General features: G+C 38.3%; 1 protein-coding gene and 1 long non-coding RNA gene across 9 annotated transcripts; both read left to right on the forward strand.

Annotated features, from left to right (window-relative positions):
- The first annotated feature begins 2,571 nt into the window (after positions 1 to 2,571).
- Positions 2,572 to 3,734, forward strand: LOC130734213 (protein EXORDIUM-like). The gene has a single exon (XM_057586562.1). It carries the CDS (start codon positions 2,658 to 2,660, stop codon positions 3,588 to 3,590), a length of 933 nt encoding a protein of 310 aa, XP_057442545.1. The 5' UTR covers positions 2,572 to 2,657; the 3' UTR covers positions 3,591 to 3,734.
- A 3,674-nt stretch (positions 3,735 to 7,408) lies between these two features.
- On the forward strand, positions 7,409 to 11,141 carry LOC130734214 (uncharacterized). Of its 8 annotated transcripts, none has more exons than XR_009017823.1 (5): positions 7,411 to 7,714; positions 7,826 to 9,503; positions 9,622 to 9,705; positions 9,797 to 9,879; positions 10,336 to 11,138. It is a non-coding gene; the product is annotated as an uncharacterized LOC130734214 (long non-coding RNA). The 8 variants fall into 8 exon arrangements; XR_009017825.1 differs by having other exon boundaries at positions 7,826 to 8,748; positions 8,838 to 9,705; XR_009017822.1 differs by having other exon boundaries at positions 7,412 to 7,714; positions 7,826 to 8,912; positions 9,287 to 9,705.
- The last annotated feature ends 7,248 nt before the right edge of the window (positions 11,142 to 18,389 follow it).

Consider the following 18,389-nt stretch of genomic DNA (forward strand, 5'->3'; position numbering starts at 1 on the left):
CTAAAAAAATCTCAAAAAATATTAGACGGTTGAGGATATATATTTTTATTAGTTAAAAATTATTATTATTTAATTATAATTGCAATTTAAATTATTTAATTATTATATATGCATTATGCACAAATATTTGCATTCTCAAACTCAACTCCATTCTCGTAAATATTTAATCATATTTATATACAATTAGCTTTGTAATTTTTTTCTCTTACCTTTCCGATGTAAAAAAAAAAAACTCATCTCCATTCTCATCTCTTCTGATCTAGAGTCGAGGTCACTTTTTCCTAAACTAAGACAAAACGAGGTTTTTTCGATCAAAATTAAGATTGAGATTGGGGATATATAACCACTAGTTTGAGAGGGGATTATCATGCCTACTTTTACAAATGAAAAATGCCACATTAGCCAGCATACCACATATTCATTGTTAATGAATGAAACTCACGCCCTTCTATTCTATACACCAAGAAAAAACCGGGTGCATGCCTTTGCCTTCCTACAAACGATGAGTAATGATATATACACACCTCATTTTTTAAACACTTCATTTCCACATCTTTTTATTTCTATCTCTCTCATCTTATCATCTATCACATCTCATATTTTCTCTCTCTTACTTTTTCTTTTCTCCCTATCTCTCTCACCATTCCACCTCTCCACCTCAAAAAAGAGGTGTGGATGAAACATTATCCACAAACGATACTTAACTCTAATTTGTCTTTTATTTTAGGCTTAATACATCAGAAGGCCCCTGTAATTATAAAGGGAAACAAATTCAGGGCCTAGAAAATTTTTGCATCAAATTGGGTCCCTAGAATTTTTTTTTTAATTCAATTAAGGCCAAAGTGTGCCAGCTCTCAATTTTATCTCAGTCATCAATTCCACGTGGCTTTTATTATTATTTTTTAATTAAAAAAATAATAAAAATTATTTTTAATTCCAACTCAATTAAATAATCAGAAAAAAAAATTAAAAACTTAATGAGTAACCTAATCTAATAATACTTCTATAAGCCTGAGAAGGAAATGATTATTGCAAGTGTATATTAATCCTGCTCAACCTCAGATTAGATAATCATCTAACAAACTACTTGCCAAGTACATGAAGCATTATGGAATTTTGTGTGTGCAAAGACAATTGAATGCGGAGCTTCAACAACTTCGTCAGTTACCTCCAGCCCTCTTTCCGCTGGTAAGCAAAATGTAATTGTGATTAAGCATGCAGATGAAAGCTTCATAGGCTGGCCAAGCATACTCTTGGATTGGAAATCCATTCGTATACTGTGAAGGAAAACTTCTTTTTTTTGCCCACTAAACCCAGAATCAAACCAAAATCAAACATACTCTTGGATTGGAAAACCACTAAACCCAAAATCAAACCACCAAACCCAGAATCAAACCATGAAACCCAGAATTAAACCACCAAACCCATAATCAAACCAGCAGAATTTTCATAAAACCCCACCTGCAAAACCCACCAAACCCAGAATCAAACCAATGAGACATAACCATGTAAACCCAAAATCAAAAATTGGGGGGAAATTGAGAAACAAGTTATGAAGAAGAAATTGAAATGGAATCTGACCTTGATTGGAGGAGAGGGCATTGAGGTCGAGCAGAGGCCAGCGGTAGTGGTGGAGATCGGAGGAGGGGGCGTTGAGGTCGAGCAGAGGCCAGCGGTAGTGGTGGAGATCAGGGGAGGGGGCGTTGAGGTCGAGCAGAGGCCAGCGGTGGTGGTGGAGATCGGAAGAGGGGGCGTTAAGGTCGAGGCAGAGGCCACGGAGGGAGCGAGCGGCGCCGTCGTAGGCAAGGGCGGCTTCATGGTCTTCTTCCTTCTCTTCTTCCCTCTTCCTTCTTCATCGATAATTTCAGAGAAGATTAGGTTAGGATTTTATTTTTTTAAAGATAGGTTAGTTTTTTATAATTGAAATGAGTTGGAATAAAAAATAATTAAAGATTTAAAAAATTAAAACATGTGGCATAAGTTGTCATTTAAAAAAAATTATAAAAGCCACGTGGATAATGTGACGGACTAAAAATCGAGCCACATCAGCGGCTGACACACTTTGTCCTTAATTGAATTAAAAAAAAATTCTTAGGGACCCAATTTGATGCGAAATTTTTACAGGTCCTGGAATTGATTCCCTTTACAATTTCAGGAGCCTTCTGATGTATTAAGTCTTTATTTTATCTCTATCCTCTCTCTACCATTTTTCCACTCATGTGAATGAAACATTAATCAATTGAAAATGCCACATTAGCCAGCATACCACATAACATAGTCATTGTTAATGAATAAAAGTCACGCCTTTCTACAAATGATACTCAAAATTAATTTGTCTTTTTGTCCCCGCTCCACTGCTGTTATTCTCCTTAGCTGGCCTTGCCCTGTCCCCGCGTATCCACCAGACTCATGAAGACTACACTATTATTGTACTATATAGTTGAATATCAAAACATCAACGCGTTAACTAGCTGGCACATTCACCCCTTTAGCCTCACTTTCTTCACTCAGTAGTACCAGCCCCATAATTTGACTTCCCCTCTCTTGCATCTATATATACCAATACCACATTTTCTCTTCTCCATAATCTCATCTTACAATTTCACTGCCTTCTCTTCTTCATAGCCTCTCTGATCATTTCACTACATATAACACAAATGGCCTCCAATGTTCTTATCTTCACTCTTTTCCTCACTTTCTCCTTACTTCAATTGAGCTCAGCCAGGAGACTCACTGAATCAGAAACCCAACTACTAAAATTCCAACACCACAAAGGCCCTCTCCTCACAGGCCAAATCTCAGTGAACCTCATCTGGTACGGAAAATTCAAACCATCCCAGCGTGCCATCATTGCAGATTTCATCACCTCCCTCTCCTCTTCCCCCAAATCCACAACATCACAACCCTCTGTTGACACGTGGTGGAAAACCACCGAGAAATACTACCACAACAAATCACCCAAGCTCGCACTCTCTCTAGGCACCCAAATCCTCGACGAGAAATACTCTCTGGGCAAATCACTCACCACAAACCAAATCATCAAGCTCGCATCAAAAGGTCCCCAGAGTAACGCCATCAATGTGGTTCTTACATCCGCTAATGTGGTAGTGGAAGGTTTCTGCTCTAGCAGGTGCGGGACACACGGCTCCTCTTCCGGCGCACGCGTGAACGGGAAGAGATCATCCAAGTTTGCATACATTTGGGTTGGTAACTCTGAGACTCAGTGCCCTGGTCAATGCGCGTGGCCGTTCCACCAACCCATTTACGGTCCACAGAACAAGCCTCTTGTTGCGCCCAACAACGATGTCGCTTTGGATGGAATGGTGATCAATGTGGCGAGTCTGTTAGCTGGGACCGCCACGAATCCTTTCGGGAATGGCTACTTTCAGGGACCTAAAGAGGCGCCTTTGGAGGCTGCGTCGGCTTGCACCGGCGTGTATGGGAAAGGAGCTTACCCTGGCTACGCCGGGAACCTCTTGGTGGACCCCACAACTGGTGCTAGTTACAATGCTAACGGCGTTAGTGGAAGGAAATATTTACTTCCAGCGCTCATTGACCCTAAAACCTCAGCTTGCTCCACCCTCGTTTAATTCTACAGTTTTAGAAAACGGAATTGACTATTTTTATTTGTAGCTGTTAGATTGAGACATTCTTTAATTTGTTCATTCTTTTTGGTTGTAATCTGAATAAGATTATAAAAATATAGGCTTAAAAGCATATTTGGTCCCCCACAATTTACTTTCGTGCAAAATTGGTCCCTAAACTATTTTTATAGCATTTTCAATCCCCCACGTTTTCTCCCGTTACAACAGTTGGTCCTTGAGCTCTTTTCCGTCTAAAATTGGACGGATCTCTCCTACATGGAAGCTTTTTAATGATGTGGACAATATTAGGAGAGAGAAGGATCATGTGAGAGGCACGTGCTCTTCTTCTCCTTCTTCATCTACCTGATCCCAACCCAAAAAACACCAAATCCCTAATTTCCCAAAATCCCAATTCTCCAACATCGATCCTTGGCTATGGGTTGCTATGGGGGTGCGTCAAATTGCTGGGACGGAGGAGAAGCTTCATCTTCTTTCTCGAACTCTCATCCATTACAAAATTTCTTGCGCTTCCATCTTCTTTCTTTTCTGGGACAAAACAAAGGATGAGAATTCTGTTTCATTTTCAATGTTTTGGTGGTTGTGGTGGGGCTGAAATTGATGTTGCGAATGAGAGTGAAGGTTTCTGGTGAGAAATGGAGGAGGAAGAGAACGTCCTCACAAGCCTGAAAAATTGAAATTGAGAGAGAACGAAAAATTGATGTCACTTGATCCATTGACTTGCTTTGCTTTGAACATCACAAGCCTGAAAAATTGAAGAGAGAAAACGAAAAAATATAAGGTAATTTGAGTTCTAGCTAGAAGCATTTTCTTGTGTAAGATGGTAATTTGAGTTCTGTACGAAGATGGTGGTACAAATTGAGTTTTTTTTTTTAAATTACCTCTTCACCATTGATGGCTCTCTCACCTTCTTCTTTCTGGTTTATGAAAATGTGCAATTTTGGACCTTCACATTTCTAATTTGAGATTATGAATTAGGATTTTCAAAGGAGGGTCACGTGCAAGGCACATGTCTTCCCTCTCTCTCCCACTAAGCTCCCTCTCTCTCTCAATAAGCTCCTTCTCTCTCCTCCACGTGAATTAAAATTTGACACGCAAGAAACTTCTGTTCAAATTTTAACAGAAGGACCAACTGTGGTGACGGGAGAAAATGTGGGGGACTGAAAATGCTATAAAAATAGTTTAGGGACCACTTTTGCACGGAAGTGAATCGTGGGGGACCTAATCTGCTTTTAAGCCAAAAATATATTATGAAATTGCGTTAGTCAGTTTCTTGTTCATTTTTATAACTTATAATGTAGTATAGGGCTCAATTTATATAAGGAGTAAGTTAATAAATCTACTCCAAATCTTGACCCTTGTTATTAACGGTTGAGATTTATACTTAAAAAGAACAACGTGACATCTGAATTAAAGGTGCTATCAATTTGGTTTCTTCTTTGATCGCTACAATGATATCCTTCAACAAAATTGAAAAAAAAAAAACTCAAATGTTACCGAATAAATGACTTGTCTATTTCTTAAGTGGTGCCGCTGTTTCGGCTGCGTTTCTAAAGCATCTAAAGTACAGAATCTGTGTTTTTAAATTTTGGCCGTCGTTTCTACTGCGTTTCAGCCGCCGTTTTCATCACTAGTCACACCGTTATGAGCATCTAAAGTACAGAACCTGCCACAGTTTTCACTCTATAGCCAAACCCATATCCTCTGTATCTTCTCCGTCGCCGCCGTCATCTCCGGCGAACCACAGCCAGTATAAGAGAACCTTTTCTGTGGGGCTCCACTTCATCGTACCACGTTGCACCGCTGGCCTCGGTGGATCCATGCTTCCGTATGCGCCGACGAGTGTCCTGCCGCAGCCCGCAGCAGCCGCACTTGATGTTGCCGAGTGAGAAGAAGAACGAGCAAGGGATCACGTGGCTCTTTTTAAGTATTAATCTCAACCGTTAAAAATAAGAGTCAATATTTGGAGTAGGTTTATTAACTTACCCCGGGAGTAAATTGAGTCCTCCTCTTTCGTTTGACATTGGGATAAAAGTCATAATTGGGATTGAAAATTAGACGAATGAAAAAGAAAAAGATAATAATAAATTTCTAAGTTTTTTTTGGAACAATTGAAAATGAAGTAAAAGATAGTATAATTTTTTCTTTTCACTTGTTCATTTATGTTAGAAAATTTTCTTTAGACCATATGCAATGGTGAGTTGAGAGAGATGTTGAGAGTTGTTGAGGATGAGGTGGACGAGTGAGATGTTGAGAGTGTTCAACAAAGTTGAGAGGGGTGCTTGGTGCCACGTGGCGGCTTCTGAATGGTGGAGAGGAGAGAGAAGGCAGGAGAGAGAATCTGAGTGGGGATTTTTTGTTTTTAAAAATTTTAAACTGAATTATCTTGTTGAAAAAAAAAATTTTGAAAAATGTTTTTAACCAAAATTCATAATTTTTTTTTCTTTTATAAATAGAGACTTGGTTCGTTTGATTTGGACACAAAAAAAAACCAAAATTTTCACCATCTTATTATCTTTCCTCTATAAATTATTGTGTGCTTAGTTTGTTGTCTTCCATTTTTAAGTTAAGGAAATAAAATAAATTATTGTCTATATTTAAAAAAAAATTAAATTGTTAAGGGTTTATTGTTTTAATTTAATTTAAAACAATAATTGTAATTTTATGTAAATAATAAAAACAAAAATATAAAATTAAATAAAAATATGAAATAAAAAAGTGGTGGGGTAGGGTGAGTGGTGGGGTAGGGTGTTGAATGAAAACCATTGGAGTGGGTAATTGTTGAGAGAGTGTTGAATTGGAGAGAGAAGATGATGTGGAGTGTTGGGAAGAGAAAAAGTGGTGTTGAGAGTGTGTAATTTAAACAAACCATTGTAAATGGTCTTACACAACACTCTCACGCTTAAGTTAAGGATGTGGAAGAAACAAGGATCATTAGAAGGTTGTGTGAACATGAGCAATGAGTGTTCCCCAGGTTTGTGAGACACACACTAAAATAGAAGACACTAATTAGTAACCCTAATTTTAATGAAATTCTCAATTTATTGATTTAAGGAAGACAGGTTGTTTATTCACAGGTTTATCTTCTTTTGAAATTGGCACTGATTTTGTCTGTTGCAGAAATAGCTTTCTCTGCTATGAATATTGTGAAGAATAGACTGCGTAACTAAATTGGAGATACATGGATGAACGATTGTTTAGTTACATACATTGAGAGTGATGTATTCAATAACATGGACTCTGAGCTTATTGTTCAACGATTTTAGAATATGAAACTGCGTAGAGGACAACTATGACTTGTATAATTTCTTATTTATAAACATATTAAAGTTGTTTTCAATTATATTTTTACCGATGTGTTCATTTAAAAATTTTGAACCCCTAACACCGGGTCCTAGATCCGCCACTGCCCAGATGGACATTTAACTATGTATAACATCAGGTGTGACAAACTTGAATTGTATCATTCAAGAAATGAAAGAGATGCACTAAAAAAATGGGTAATTTGTCGCGTTTTTTTTTTTTTTTAATTTACAGTGGTTTAAACCGCCCAATCTACGATAGTGGCAGTTTCCCAAAATTTTTTTAGTTAGCTCACTACAACATTTTGGTCATATGGCAACGCCTCGAGGTGCTACGGCCCAGAAAGCGTTGCTTTAGACAACATTTTCAAACGCTTCTTGTTCTTGTTGTTTTTGCGTATAGAAAATTCACACTTTGTAAATTACGGCTGTATAAACGTGTCCTAAAATTATGGAGAACGCTTTTGACACATTCAATTAGGGAAACTGGTGTAGAACCGTTGCGAAAAGTCTAATAATATAAGAAGCGTTCTCGAATAATATCTAATATCTACCTTCCAGATTTTCAATAGAAACTTAATTAGAACAAAGACAAAAAAGAAACGCGATAAAACTAAAATCAGCCATACCGTTCACAATTCTCACCCCCTTCCTCGAGTGACCTCGTCTCAGAGTTCACGATTCGAGCGACTCGCCGCCGCGCATCACCACTCGCCGCCCTGAATCACCACTCGCCGCCGTGAATCACGCCATGCATCGGCCGTCCACAATGTCTGAGCTATTGCGTCACCGTGTCTCACCATCGTTCTGGTTCTCGTTCTCAGTCATCTCTCTGTCTCTAGGGTTTTCTCTTTTTTCTTAGATTTTGAATCTCTGATCCCACTCACTCTCGCCTCACGCCATCTCTCTGATTTTGTGCAGCGGAATCGATGATGAAACATGAATCGGACGATTCAGGCAACGACTTCGATCTCGCTTGCGACGACGAATCGGAGTACTGCTCCAGCCAGGAAGCTTCGTTCTCTTACCTACACTCTGAGATCTTCTGCGATTGTTCAAAGCTCTCTGATTACACTTCGTCACTGTTCATCGATTCTGGAAGCCAGTTTTCGGAAGGATCTGGAAGGAATTCTGGCTTATTACTTCAAGCGTCGAAGAAGATGTTTCTCTTCAGCTTTAGGTACGTTTGCTTATTGCTTCAATTACTTCAGAGCTCAAAATTACGTTCTGTTGAAAATCTGCTTCTTCCTCTGTTTGGTTTTATCTTGTGATTTCTTTATTTGGTGGTTCTTAATTTACAGCTTGTCTGATTTTAGTTTGCAAGTTTTGAAGATTTCAGTGCTTCAGCACAAATGGTTCACTTGATCATTGAGATAGGTTGCTTTGAAACTAAATCCAATTTTGAATTGCACATTGATCAGTACTTTGTTACTTGTTATTGTTTTGTTGCCTATCTCTCAAAGTATATTTTCTTTAACTTACAAATTGCTATCAAGTTTAATGTGTTTTTTCAATTAATCTTATGTGATAGTCACCTTGCTAGTTCTTTGGTTTTACACCATTTAGCATGGTTCTAAGCACCACCTGGTAATATTCTCTTTTTGACATGATCTATCATAGTGTATAATCTTTTTGTCGCCTTGCAGGTGTGTGTGTGTGTGTTTATGCACTAAACTTAGCATATTACCCCGATGAGTTGAACAGAAAGAGTAGAAGTTAGGTTATTTCTCCCAAAATGATTGACTATTTTAGATGCAATCCGTTCCTGAGCTAAAGTCAATATAGTTACTAGCTTGTGGTGCTTAATGATGCCATATGTTCTCGGAATATCTGGTGGTAAATTGGTAATTGCGCTCACCATGTGAAGCTTCATTTTGTGAGTGTCACTTTTTATGCTTTCCAGTTCATAATTCATTGTGTGCTTGATTTCCAGAAAATTTTGAACATATTGTTGCTCCTTTTTTAAGAGAGGGGTGGTGGTGACGCCGGTGAACAGATGGAAAACGATGTATGCTTACCTCAACAATAACAAGCTTTTCTAATTATTGTTCTCCATGACATGACATATTTCATTCTATCCATTTTGGTTCTTAAATTTAGTTATACTTATATCATTTTCTGAAATATACCTAAAACTGATCTGCGTACATATGATGAAATTTAATGAATAAGAATGATCTTCTATTGCATTCAACTTGCATCACATGACACTTCTTAGTAATTCCTTACTGCATTGTTTTCCTCCCACTATATCGTGTTACGGCTATATGTTGAACTGATGCATTTTGCTCTCATGCTATGTGACTAAAATTAGATTAGATCTTTGGTTATATCATTATTTAAATTGGTAATCTTGGCTCTAATCCTAATTGTACGATGCAGGTAGCCTTCATTTCCTCGTGTTTCTTTCCTGGTAGGTAATGGTTAACTAAATCTTCTCAACATGCAGAACATGGTAGCATTCTTCTATTGTGTATATATTGGAGGGGAGACATATAACATATTTGGTTCCATTGATAAAGATCAATTTTGTATAAGACTTCTGATTGCATTTTTGCTCATTGCAGCGGCTTTTCTTGGTGATCAGAGACAGTATGATGTGACTCTAATCACTCATTTTCTTTTTTCAATTTTTTCTCCTCTTTTAATCTCTCTTCAAGTGTATTGTTTGTGTTTATTTGGGTTTGGAGAATGTGATTTGATGTGTGTTTGTGCAGATTGTGGGATGGAGAATATCCTGAAGCCAAGTGAGTTATAAAGGGTCGTGACTGCGGTTTTTTACTAGAAGTGCACTCGTCACAGTAAGTTTCACTTTACTATTCAATTCAGTCACATTTTTTAGAACTTCGCTGTTTTCACCTGACCATGTTTTCATCTTTGTCTAAATGCAAGGAAAATTACTTTTGTGTAAATGCATGGAAAACTACTCAAGCAGAGGACTGCATCATCATAATGAACAAAAAGCTGGAAAAAAGGTATGATCACATTCACATCCTACTTATTACAAGCTAGCTTCTCTCCCCAACCACTAGCAATGTCAACATCAAATGCTCAAGTGTATGACCTAGTACAAGCATAAACATAGATAAACAGTGTTATTTTGACACTCACAATGGCTTGCTTATTATTAAGTGGAAGGTTCATGTTTGACGGGGTAAGTGATTAATAAAATTTGCTCCAGGTTACTTGCCTGCAGTTTATAGCATAAAAAACAAAGCAGGTCTCGTCATAACCGATGATATTCAGTCAGGGCTTGGTCGTCTTGGTAGTCACTTTTTAGGTTTTGAGGTACATGGAATTGTTGTGGATATTGCAACTGTAGCAAAGATAGCATTTTATCTAAGCTGCATATGTGATTATTTAATAAATGCTACTTAGCTAGGTTGACTATGCATGAACTAGAAATAATTGCATTTGTAATGCAATTGAAGGTTACTTCACTCATTCAATGGGAAACAACAGTGAAGACTCTTCTCAACAAGGGGCACAAGAAAGGCTATGAACTGGGACCTAGAAAGTTATACAATACATTTGTTAGGTACTTTACGTAAATTTTGGATTCTCAATGTTTCTTATTTGGTAAATTTATTTCATCTAAATCATGAGTTTAGATTTTAGCTTTCATAGCTCTTGTTTCACTCTGGTCTGAACCAGATACATATGTTTGGTTCAATCTGAAAGTTCTAAAAAAAGTTAATGAGTTGAAACTTTTAAGACAAGTTGCATACATAATCATTTTGAGATGAAATGATTTATCTTATATTTATACATATATTTATACCTTTCTATTTAGCTATGATTTATCTTATATTTGATTGCTGCAAATGTGGTTAACATATTATAGGTGAAATGTAGTATTTTAAATATCTCAGGGTCCTCTAAAGTTCGATTGTGTTGTTTGGATTTAGTATATGAAATGGCAACGGTTAGAAAACTGTTCTCTTTGACCTACAAATAAAAACGTTCTCAAATACCTTTGACAACGTTTTAGCATATGTTCTCCTTATGATCGTGGGGAACGCTTTTCCTGTGACATCACAAGAAACGAGTGAAAATGCGTTGCCATAGGTTTACCAGAAAAACGTTCTCTATAGCTTCTTATTGAGAACGGTTTTCTGTTATTGTTGCCGATGACTCAGTAAAGAGTTGTAGAAAGAATAGGCAACGCCTCAGACAACCACACTTGCAGAAACGTATCAGAAACCAAAGGGAACGGTTTTTTGATATTAGGCCACGGTTTCTGGGCGTTGCTATAGACCAAAAATGTTGTAGTGGCTTTGCCATTAGTATAAAATGATGATTTGCAGTAAACTGTCATTAACTCGCTGTAAATCACTATTGTATAAAATGAAAGTTTTAACCCATCATAACATGCACATTGTGCCTTTTCATGTGTTGTAAAGTGGCGGTTACTGTCATATGCATATTGTACATTTTCATGTGTTGTATAAAACGACGGTTTTAACCATTGTAATTTACAGTTTGTATAGATCGGCGGTTAAAAACAACAATTTGCACTGATATTTTTTTAAAAAAAAATTGTGACGGATGATACACATTGGATTAACTAGCACATTGAGGTTTTTTTTTTTTTTTTTTTTTTTTTTTTTTTTTTTTTTTTTATGGCAATATGGCATAAACTACATGAGATTAAACCAATATTTTACTTAGCATTATGTCCAAACCTATAATTGCAAGTTTTGCAATCTATTGTACATGGTGCACACTCTTTTTTTAGTTTCAAATTGGGCTAGATTGAAGTCTACCATTCAAGGGCCCGTTTTTTGTATAATCACGCGGGCTTTTTTTTTTTCTGAATAATGCGAAAAATAAATTTAATTTGAAAAAGGGAGTGAAAAAAAAATATTTAGTTGTCTGGGGTAGTTTTGGATTTGGACTTTATGGCATTCGAGAGATTCCTTGCGAATGGTAATAGGACAAATGAAAATCCGGTTGCTTTTTCAGTGTTCAAAAGTGAGCTGACAAGGAATAGTAGCCATTCACAAGAAATATTGCGAATGCTAATAAGACGAAAATGAATCTGGTAGCTTTCAGACGTGCATGTGGGAATCTGCCCCTTCCCAATGCACTGGCGTTAGTGTCAGTTGATGGGTGACAAGGGATTCTCGAGCTTTATCGCGAATGGCTGACATGGAATGGCGTGTTTTCAGCTGATGGGTGACAAGGAGACAGGAGGACATGCATTGACAGTCATTCGCGAGCATGCAATCGAATGTTGTGTCGGCCAAAGGTGGCAACATGGAAGGCATTCACAAGAAATAGATCGAATGCTTCAAATTGATTTTTGGCGTTCCTACACCACTATAAATGGACCGCCAAAAACGCACAACCCACATCTTCAACCCTCTCATTTGAAGTCTCGACCTCACCTCTCCATTTCTCTCAATTCCCTTTTTTCAACTCTCATTTTTAAACTCTCAAGTGTTAGAATACTTCCCCCTCAAGCTCTACCTAACCTCAAAGTCTCTCTATTGCTGGTAATTATTTCTAACTCCATCTCTCAATCTTACCTTTCAAATATTTTAATTTATCATTTGTATTTGAGTCTCAAAATTTCTTTGATGCCTAATTTTTGGTTGCTTTTCTCATGAAGGTTTTGTAAATGGCGGATGAAGGAGTGGTAACTCTCGGCCCGAGAAATACGACGTTGTTGGTGAAGAAAAACACACATGTGTCGGGATATGTTTGGAACCAAACAAATAAGAAAATCTTGAAGCTGAGATTACCCCACATTCCTTTGAATGGTGACCCTCCCCAAATTGAAGCATATGTTCGCCAAGCTGGATTTTACAAGGCCGCTTTAGCTGGTTCTATCAAAGAGGACAAAGTGTTGATATCAGTACTGGTGGAGCGTTGGCGGCCCGAGACGCACACCTTAATTTCATATGCCGTTTGGAGAGTGAACAATCACTCTTCAAGATGTTGCCTTTTAGCTGGGACTAAATATTGATGGGCAACCTGTTACCGGGGTGACATGGTGTGACTGGTCCAATCTCGTTATTTGTGCGCTAGGAGTAATTCCACTGGAACGTGCTATTAGGGGAAGTTGTTTAAACTTGAAAGGGTTAATTCAATGTTTTAATTTTCAGAAACTAGGTGCACTTGAGCCGGCGGAAGCGCAATTTGCTGCAAGAGCATTCATTTTGCGCCTGATTGACACTTTCTAATTACCCGACCACTCGGGATCTTTTGTGCCTCTAAGATATCTACTACTAATAGAGAATTTAGCCCTAGCCTCCACGTATAGTTGGGGTTCAGCCGTGCTTGCAACTTTCTATCATGAGTTGTGCCATGCAATCAGTTATGAACGAGTAGAAATCAGTGGTTGTACTTATTTTCTCCAAATATGGGCTTGGGAAAGGATTCAAATAGCTGCCCCCGAAACCAAACCAAGATTGCCACTCGGCCGCCCCCTTGCAGAAAGGTATGCACATAATTTATTGGCTTAATACATCAGAAGACCCCTGAAATTGTAAAGGGAATCAGTTCAAGGGCCTGTAAATTTTTCGCATCAAATTGGGTCCCTAAGAATTTTATTTTAATTCAATTAAGGACAAAGTGTGCCAGCCGCTGATGTGGCTCGATTTTTAGTCCGTCACATTATCCACGTGGCTTTTATAATTTTTTTTAAATGACAACTTATGCCACATGTTTTAATTTTTTTAAATCTTCAATTATTTTTTATTCCAACTCATTTCAGTTATAAAAAACTAACCTATCTTTAAAAAAAAATAAAATCCTAACCTAATCTTCTCTGGAATTATCGATGAAGAAGGAAGAGGGAAGAAGAAAGGAAGAAGACCATGAAGCCGCCCTTGCCTACGGCGGCGCCGCTCGCTCCCTCCGTGGCCTCTGCCTCGACCTTAACGCCCCCTCCTCCGATCTCCACCACCACCGCTGGCCTCTGCTCGACCTCAACGCCCCCTCCCCCGATCTCTGTAACGCCCCGATTTCTCGAGTGTCACACAGTAAACCAAACGTCACCATTTTCGTAAAGAATTTTCGCCGTTCAATTATTAATCTTGGTTTAATGACAAAAGTTCAATTATTGCGAAGGTTAAAACTTTACGAATAAATTTTGCGGAATAATTAAGACATGCATTTCTGAATAAAATACTCGTAAATAAAGAAACTGTAATTCCAAATTACATAAATGAATCCTTGGGCTAAAACTCTAAGTCAACAATACATCAAAAGAAATCCCTAAAAATAAAAACTGATAAAAGATAGTTCAGCACCACGAACACTCAACCCCCAGCAAGGCAATATCAGTCAGTCGTCGAGCCAACCGCACTGTCTCTGGCGCTTCTTCACAGGAGCCCTGACCTCTGGTGCATCTCCATGCCCCTCCGTCTCGACATCCCTAGGTGCATCAGCTACTGCCACGTACCATGGAGCAAAGTCCTCCATAGGCTCAGCAGGAACTGGAAGGGACTCTAGAGGCGGAGCTGGAAAGTCGCCAATGCGTGCCCACCAATCTGGTGCCCCGAACGCCCGTGAAGAACCCTCCTCTCCTACAGCCCGCTGTGGAGAGTTCGAGCAAGAACCCTCGTCTCCTGGATGCAAGAAGCGACAAGGTACAAAGGGCATCTTGACCTTGCCCCACTCCATGATCTGAGTCTCGACGACGTTCCCATGCCGGTCACGTCCCGTGATCGTAGCGCTGCCGACGTAGATGCGACGTACCTGGGCAGAGTCGGTCTGCCAGGCGTTGTCCTTATGCTGGTCATGCAAATCTATCGTCCACGAGACCACTGCACTCTTGACCTTCACCATCTGCCCTCCCCCAGAATAACACATAAACAAATAACAGGGTCAGATCTCATGTTCTCATATAAACATTCACATATCCATGTAATTATCATAAATAACAAAATTCAATAAGGGAAATTCTTAAGTTAAGTCACGGTCAGTCACCTAAGTTTTAGTTAGGCTAACGACCTCACCATTCACACAACCACCTCAACACCAATTGCCATATTCACGATCATCCGCAGATGAACAATTCTCGGAGGGGACACACCGTACAACCCTCATTCATGTGGGGGGGGGCACACCGTCCGCCGGACACACCGTCCGTCCACAAAATCACAAGGTGACCGCAGTCAACTAAATCACGTGGGGACACACCGTACAACCCACAAAACACCCTCCCGTGCAAGTAACCGTTTGTCTCTAACGGTACCATCGTTCTCATGGTCCATAGTCCTCACTAGAACTATGTTCCAATTACATCACATTTTACTTGCAAGCGATTAAGTTCTCATTTCTCTTTGTTAGGGCTCTATTAGTCAACCTAGAGTCTTAACATCTTCACAAGACTTATACAACTTAATCACAGCACCAAAAGGAATTACAACTAGATGAGCGACCTTTTGGCAATAACCAAGTTAAGCATATATAAGCTATACTAAGCACTTAGTCATGTTCTCATGTATAGCAATACTTAAATCATAGCAACTTCACCAATCAAGCTATCACATAAACTTGTGCTTGATATGGAAGTAAGAAAACTTGCCGAGGACCACAGAAATGGCTCGGCTGAACCCTAAAGGGCTCAAGGGTTTTCAAAACAATTCCTTCCTTCCATCTCAACTTCACAAGTCAATGTCCAGCCAACAAACATAAGCATATACTCTCCAAAAATCTAGAATTGATCATGTTACAAATTGCTTGTTAAAATCATGTGAAAATCTAGGCAAATTTGGCATAAAATCATGGTTTTCATACATAAGACCTAGGGTCATTTGTCAAACATTAACCTACTGATCATGGCATCACACAAGCTTCACAAATATGGTAAAAATTCCAGTAGCAATTAGAAACAATCAATACATCAAAAAGCTAAAGAAAAATCCACCAAAACCCAAGTTTTGGGCATGGCCGAGAGCTCCATAGCTCTAGGTTTCTCTTTTTTTTTTTGAAAAACATTTGGCCATCCTCTAGTCCATTGCACAGCAGCAAGAGATCATGCTATTCATCATCACAATCAGCCCCAAGCATACAAAACAACGCAGAATTCGTTCTAGGCAAAAACATGGCAACATAGTCAAGTTTTGGCATCTATGACATGTAAGCATGGCATCAAGCTTTGATCATATTAGTGGCTGCACATATAACACAACCTAAGCATGCTTTCTACCCTCAACCCTCATACATCATCAACCAAACCAAACTCAGATCATAGGCATGCAAATCAAGGAAAAACCTTCATCATGTAGAAACCTAGACTCTACCCACTAGATCCACCCTTACCTTAGTCTTAGTGTTTTGAGAAGAATAGATGAAGATAAACGATTCAAAGAGGATGATCCTTGCTCCCTTCTCCTTGCTCGAAATCTCTTCCTCACCCTTTCTCCTCCACGGCTTCTTCTTCTTCTTCTTCTTCTTTTCCACGGCCTCCCTTTCTCTCTCTCTCTCACTCTCTCTTTCTTTCTTTCTTTTGCTGAATGTGTGATGAGAATGGAAGTGTGGAAATGTGTTCTAACTCTGACCTTTTGATCTCTCAAAAAAACTGAAAAAATCTTCCCCTAATACCCTCAAACCCGCGGCCAATACAAGCCCATCTAGGGTTTTCAAAACTTTTCACCAATTTGAAAAAAGACAAGGCATTAATGGCTCATCATTCTCCATTATTCTCTTGACCAAAACTGATCAGCCATAACTAGGAGCCATAATCTCTCAATTTTCCCCTTAACTCATGCAATCCTAGTGAACAAACACTCCTCTCCTTCCCTAAGTGAAATCGGCTAGCATACATCATGGGCTAGGTTTTCCTTTTCTCTTCTCCCTTCATAACTTGGTCCAAGCCCAACTAATTACCCTTCTAACTACTGATTAAGAGGATAAAATAAATCAAGGAAAACTCCTTCCCTTGATTTTAAAGAAATAAATTCGGTATTAAGAAAATTCCTTCTAGCAAAATTGCTAGTACAATACAGCCTGACCTTCCGTCACTTAAACATGACTATCTCGGGCTACAGAGGTCGGAATGACCTGAAACCAACGAGAGAATTTAGCTAACTCAGAGAGCTACAACTCTCATGAAGGAAGTTTGTCAAGATTAGGTCTATAAGACCTCTCAAAAATTTACACAACGTCACGGATAGATTAGCAAACTTCACTAGAAATTTCACTTTTATTCAATAAATCACTTAAGCAATACATAAGCAAATTTAGGGTCTTACAATCTCCACCACTACCGCTGTACTTTGCTCGACCTCAACGCCCCCTCCTCTGATTTCCACCACTACCGCTGGCCTCTGCTCGACCTCAACGCCCTCTCCTCCAATCAAGGTCAGATTCCATTTCAATTTCTTCTTCATAACTTGTTTCTCAATTTCCCCCCAATTTTTGATTTTGGGTTTACATGGTTATGTCTCATTGGTTTGATTCTGGGTTTGGTGGGTTTTGCAGGTGGGGTTTTATGAAAATTCAGCTGGTTTGATTCTGGGTTTCATGGTTTGATTCTGGGTTTGGTGGTTTGATTCTGGGTTTAGTGGTTTTCCAATCCAAGAGTATGTTTTATTTTGGTTTGATTCTGGGTTTAGTGGGCAAAAAAAAGAAGTTTTCCTTTACAGTATACGAATGGATTTCCAATCCAAGAGTATGCTTGGCCAGCCTATGAAGCTTTCATCTTCATGTTCTATGCGTGTTTCTAGTTCTCAGTGGAAAGGTGGGCATCTTTTCTACTATTAATTGCTGCTGAAAATCTTGTTGATTGTATTGAAGGCAACTCAAGAAATTTTGCTGTATGCGTGGAAAACCTAGGGAGTTTAGTTAGTCAGATTGGAGGTAGTTTGGGGGTTCTGAAATTCAATTGCTTTGGGGGTGAAAATGTTTAAATTAGGGATTGGTTATAGGGATTATTAGATTAGATTAGGTTAGATTATTAGATTAGTTTATTAGTTAGATTATTAGTTTGTTTAGTTAAGGATTATTAGATTAGGTTATTTATTAAGTTTTTAATTTTTTTTTCTGATTATTTAATTGAGTTGGAATTAAAAATAATTTTTTATTATTTTTTAATTAAAAAATAATAATAAAATCCACGTGGAATTTATGACTGGGATAAAATTGAAGGCTGGCACACTTTGGCCTTAATTGAATTAAAAAAAATTCTAGGGACCAAATTTGATGCAAAAATTTTCTAGGCCCTGGATTTGATTCCCTTTACAATTACATGAGCCTTCTAATGTATTAAGCCTAATTTATTAGTAGTTATATTTATTTGTTCACATAAATCCGACAAAATAAGCTGTTAATAAATTTTATTTCAGATGGGAAGGAAACATTGGTCGTCAAAAGAATCAAATTGATTTGTGGCGGATCAAACTTGACGAACTGAGAGCTGAAGACATGAGTTAGTTATGCTAGTATTATATTATTTTGATATCTTGTCTCAACCATTTTATGTTTATGTTCTTAATTTTTTTCGTCTAATTTGGATGTGTACTTTGTGTGG

This window comes from Lotus japonicus, chromosome 1, assembly GCF_012489685.1.
Source record: "Lotus japonicus ecotype B-129 chromosome 1, LjGifu_v1.2".
NCBI classification, from domain to species: Eukaryota; Viridiplantae; Streptophyta; class Magnoliopsida; order Fabales; family Fabaceae; genus Lotus; species Lotus japonicus.

Coding starts and splice junctions, on each gene's coding strand:
- LOC130734213 (XM_057586562.1), top strand. CDS start 2,658: ATGGCCTCCAATGTTCTTATCTTCACTCTTTTCCTCACTTTCTCCTTA.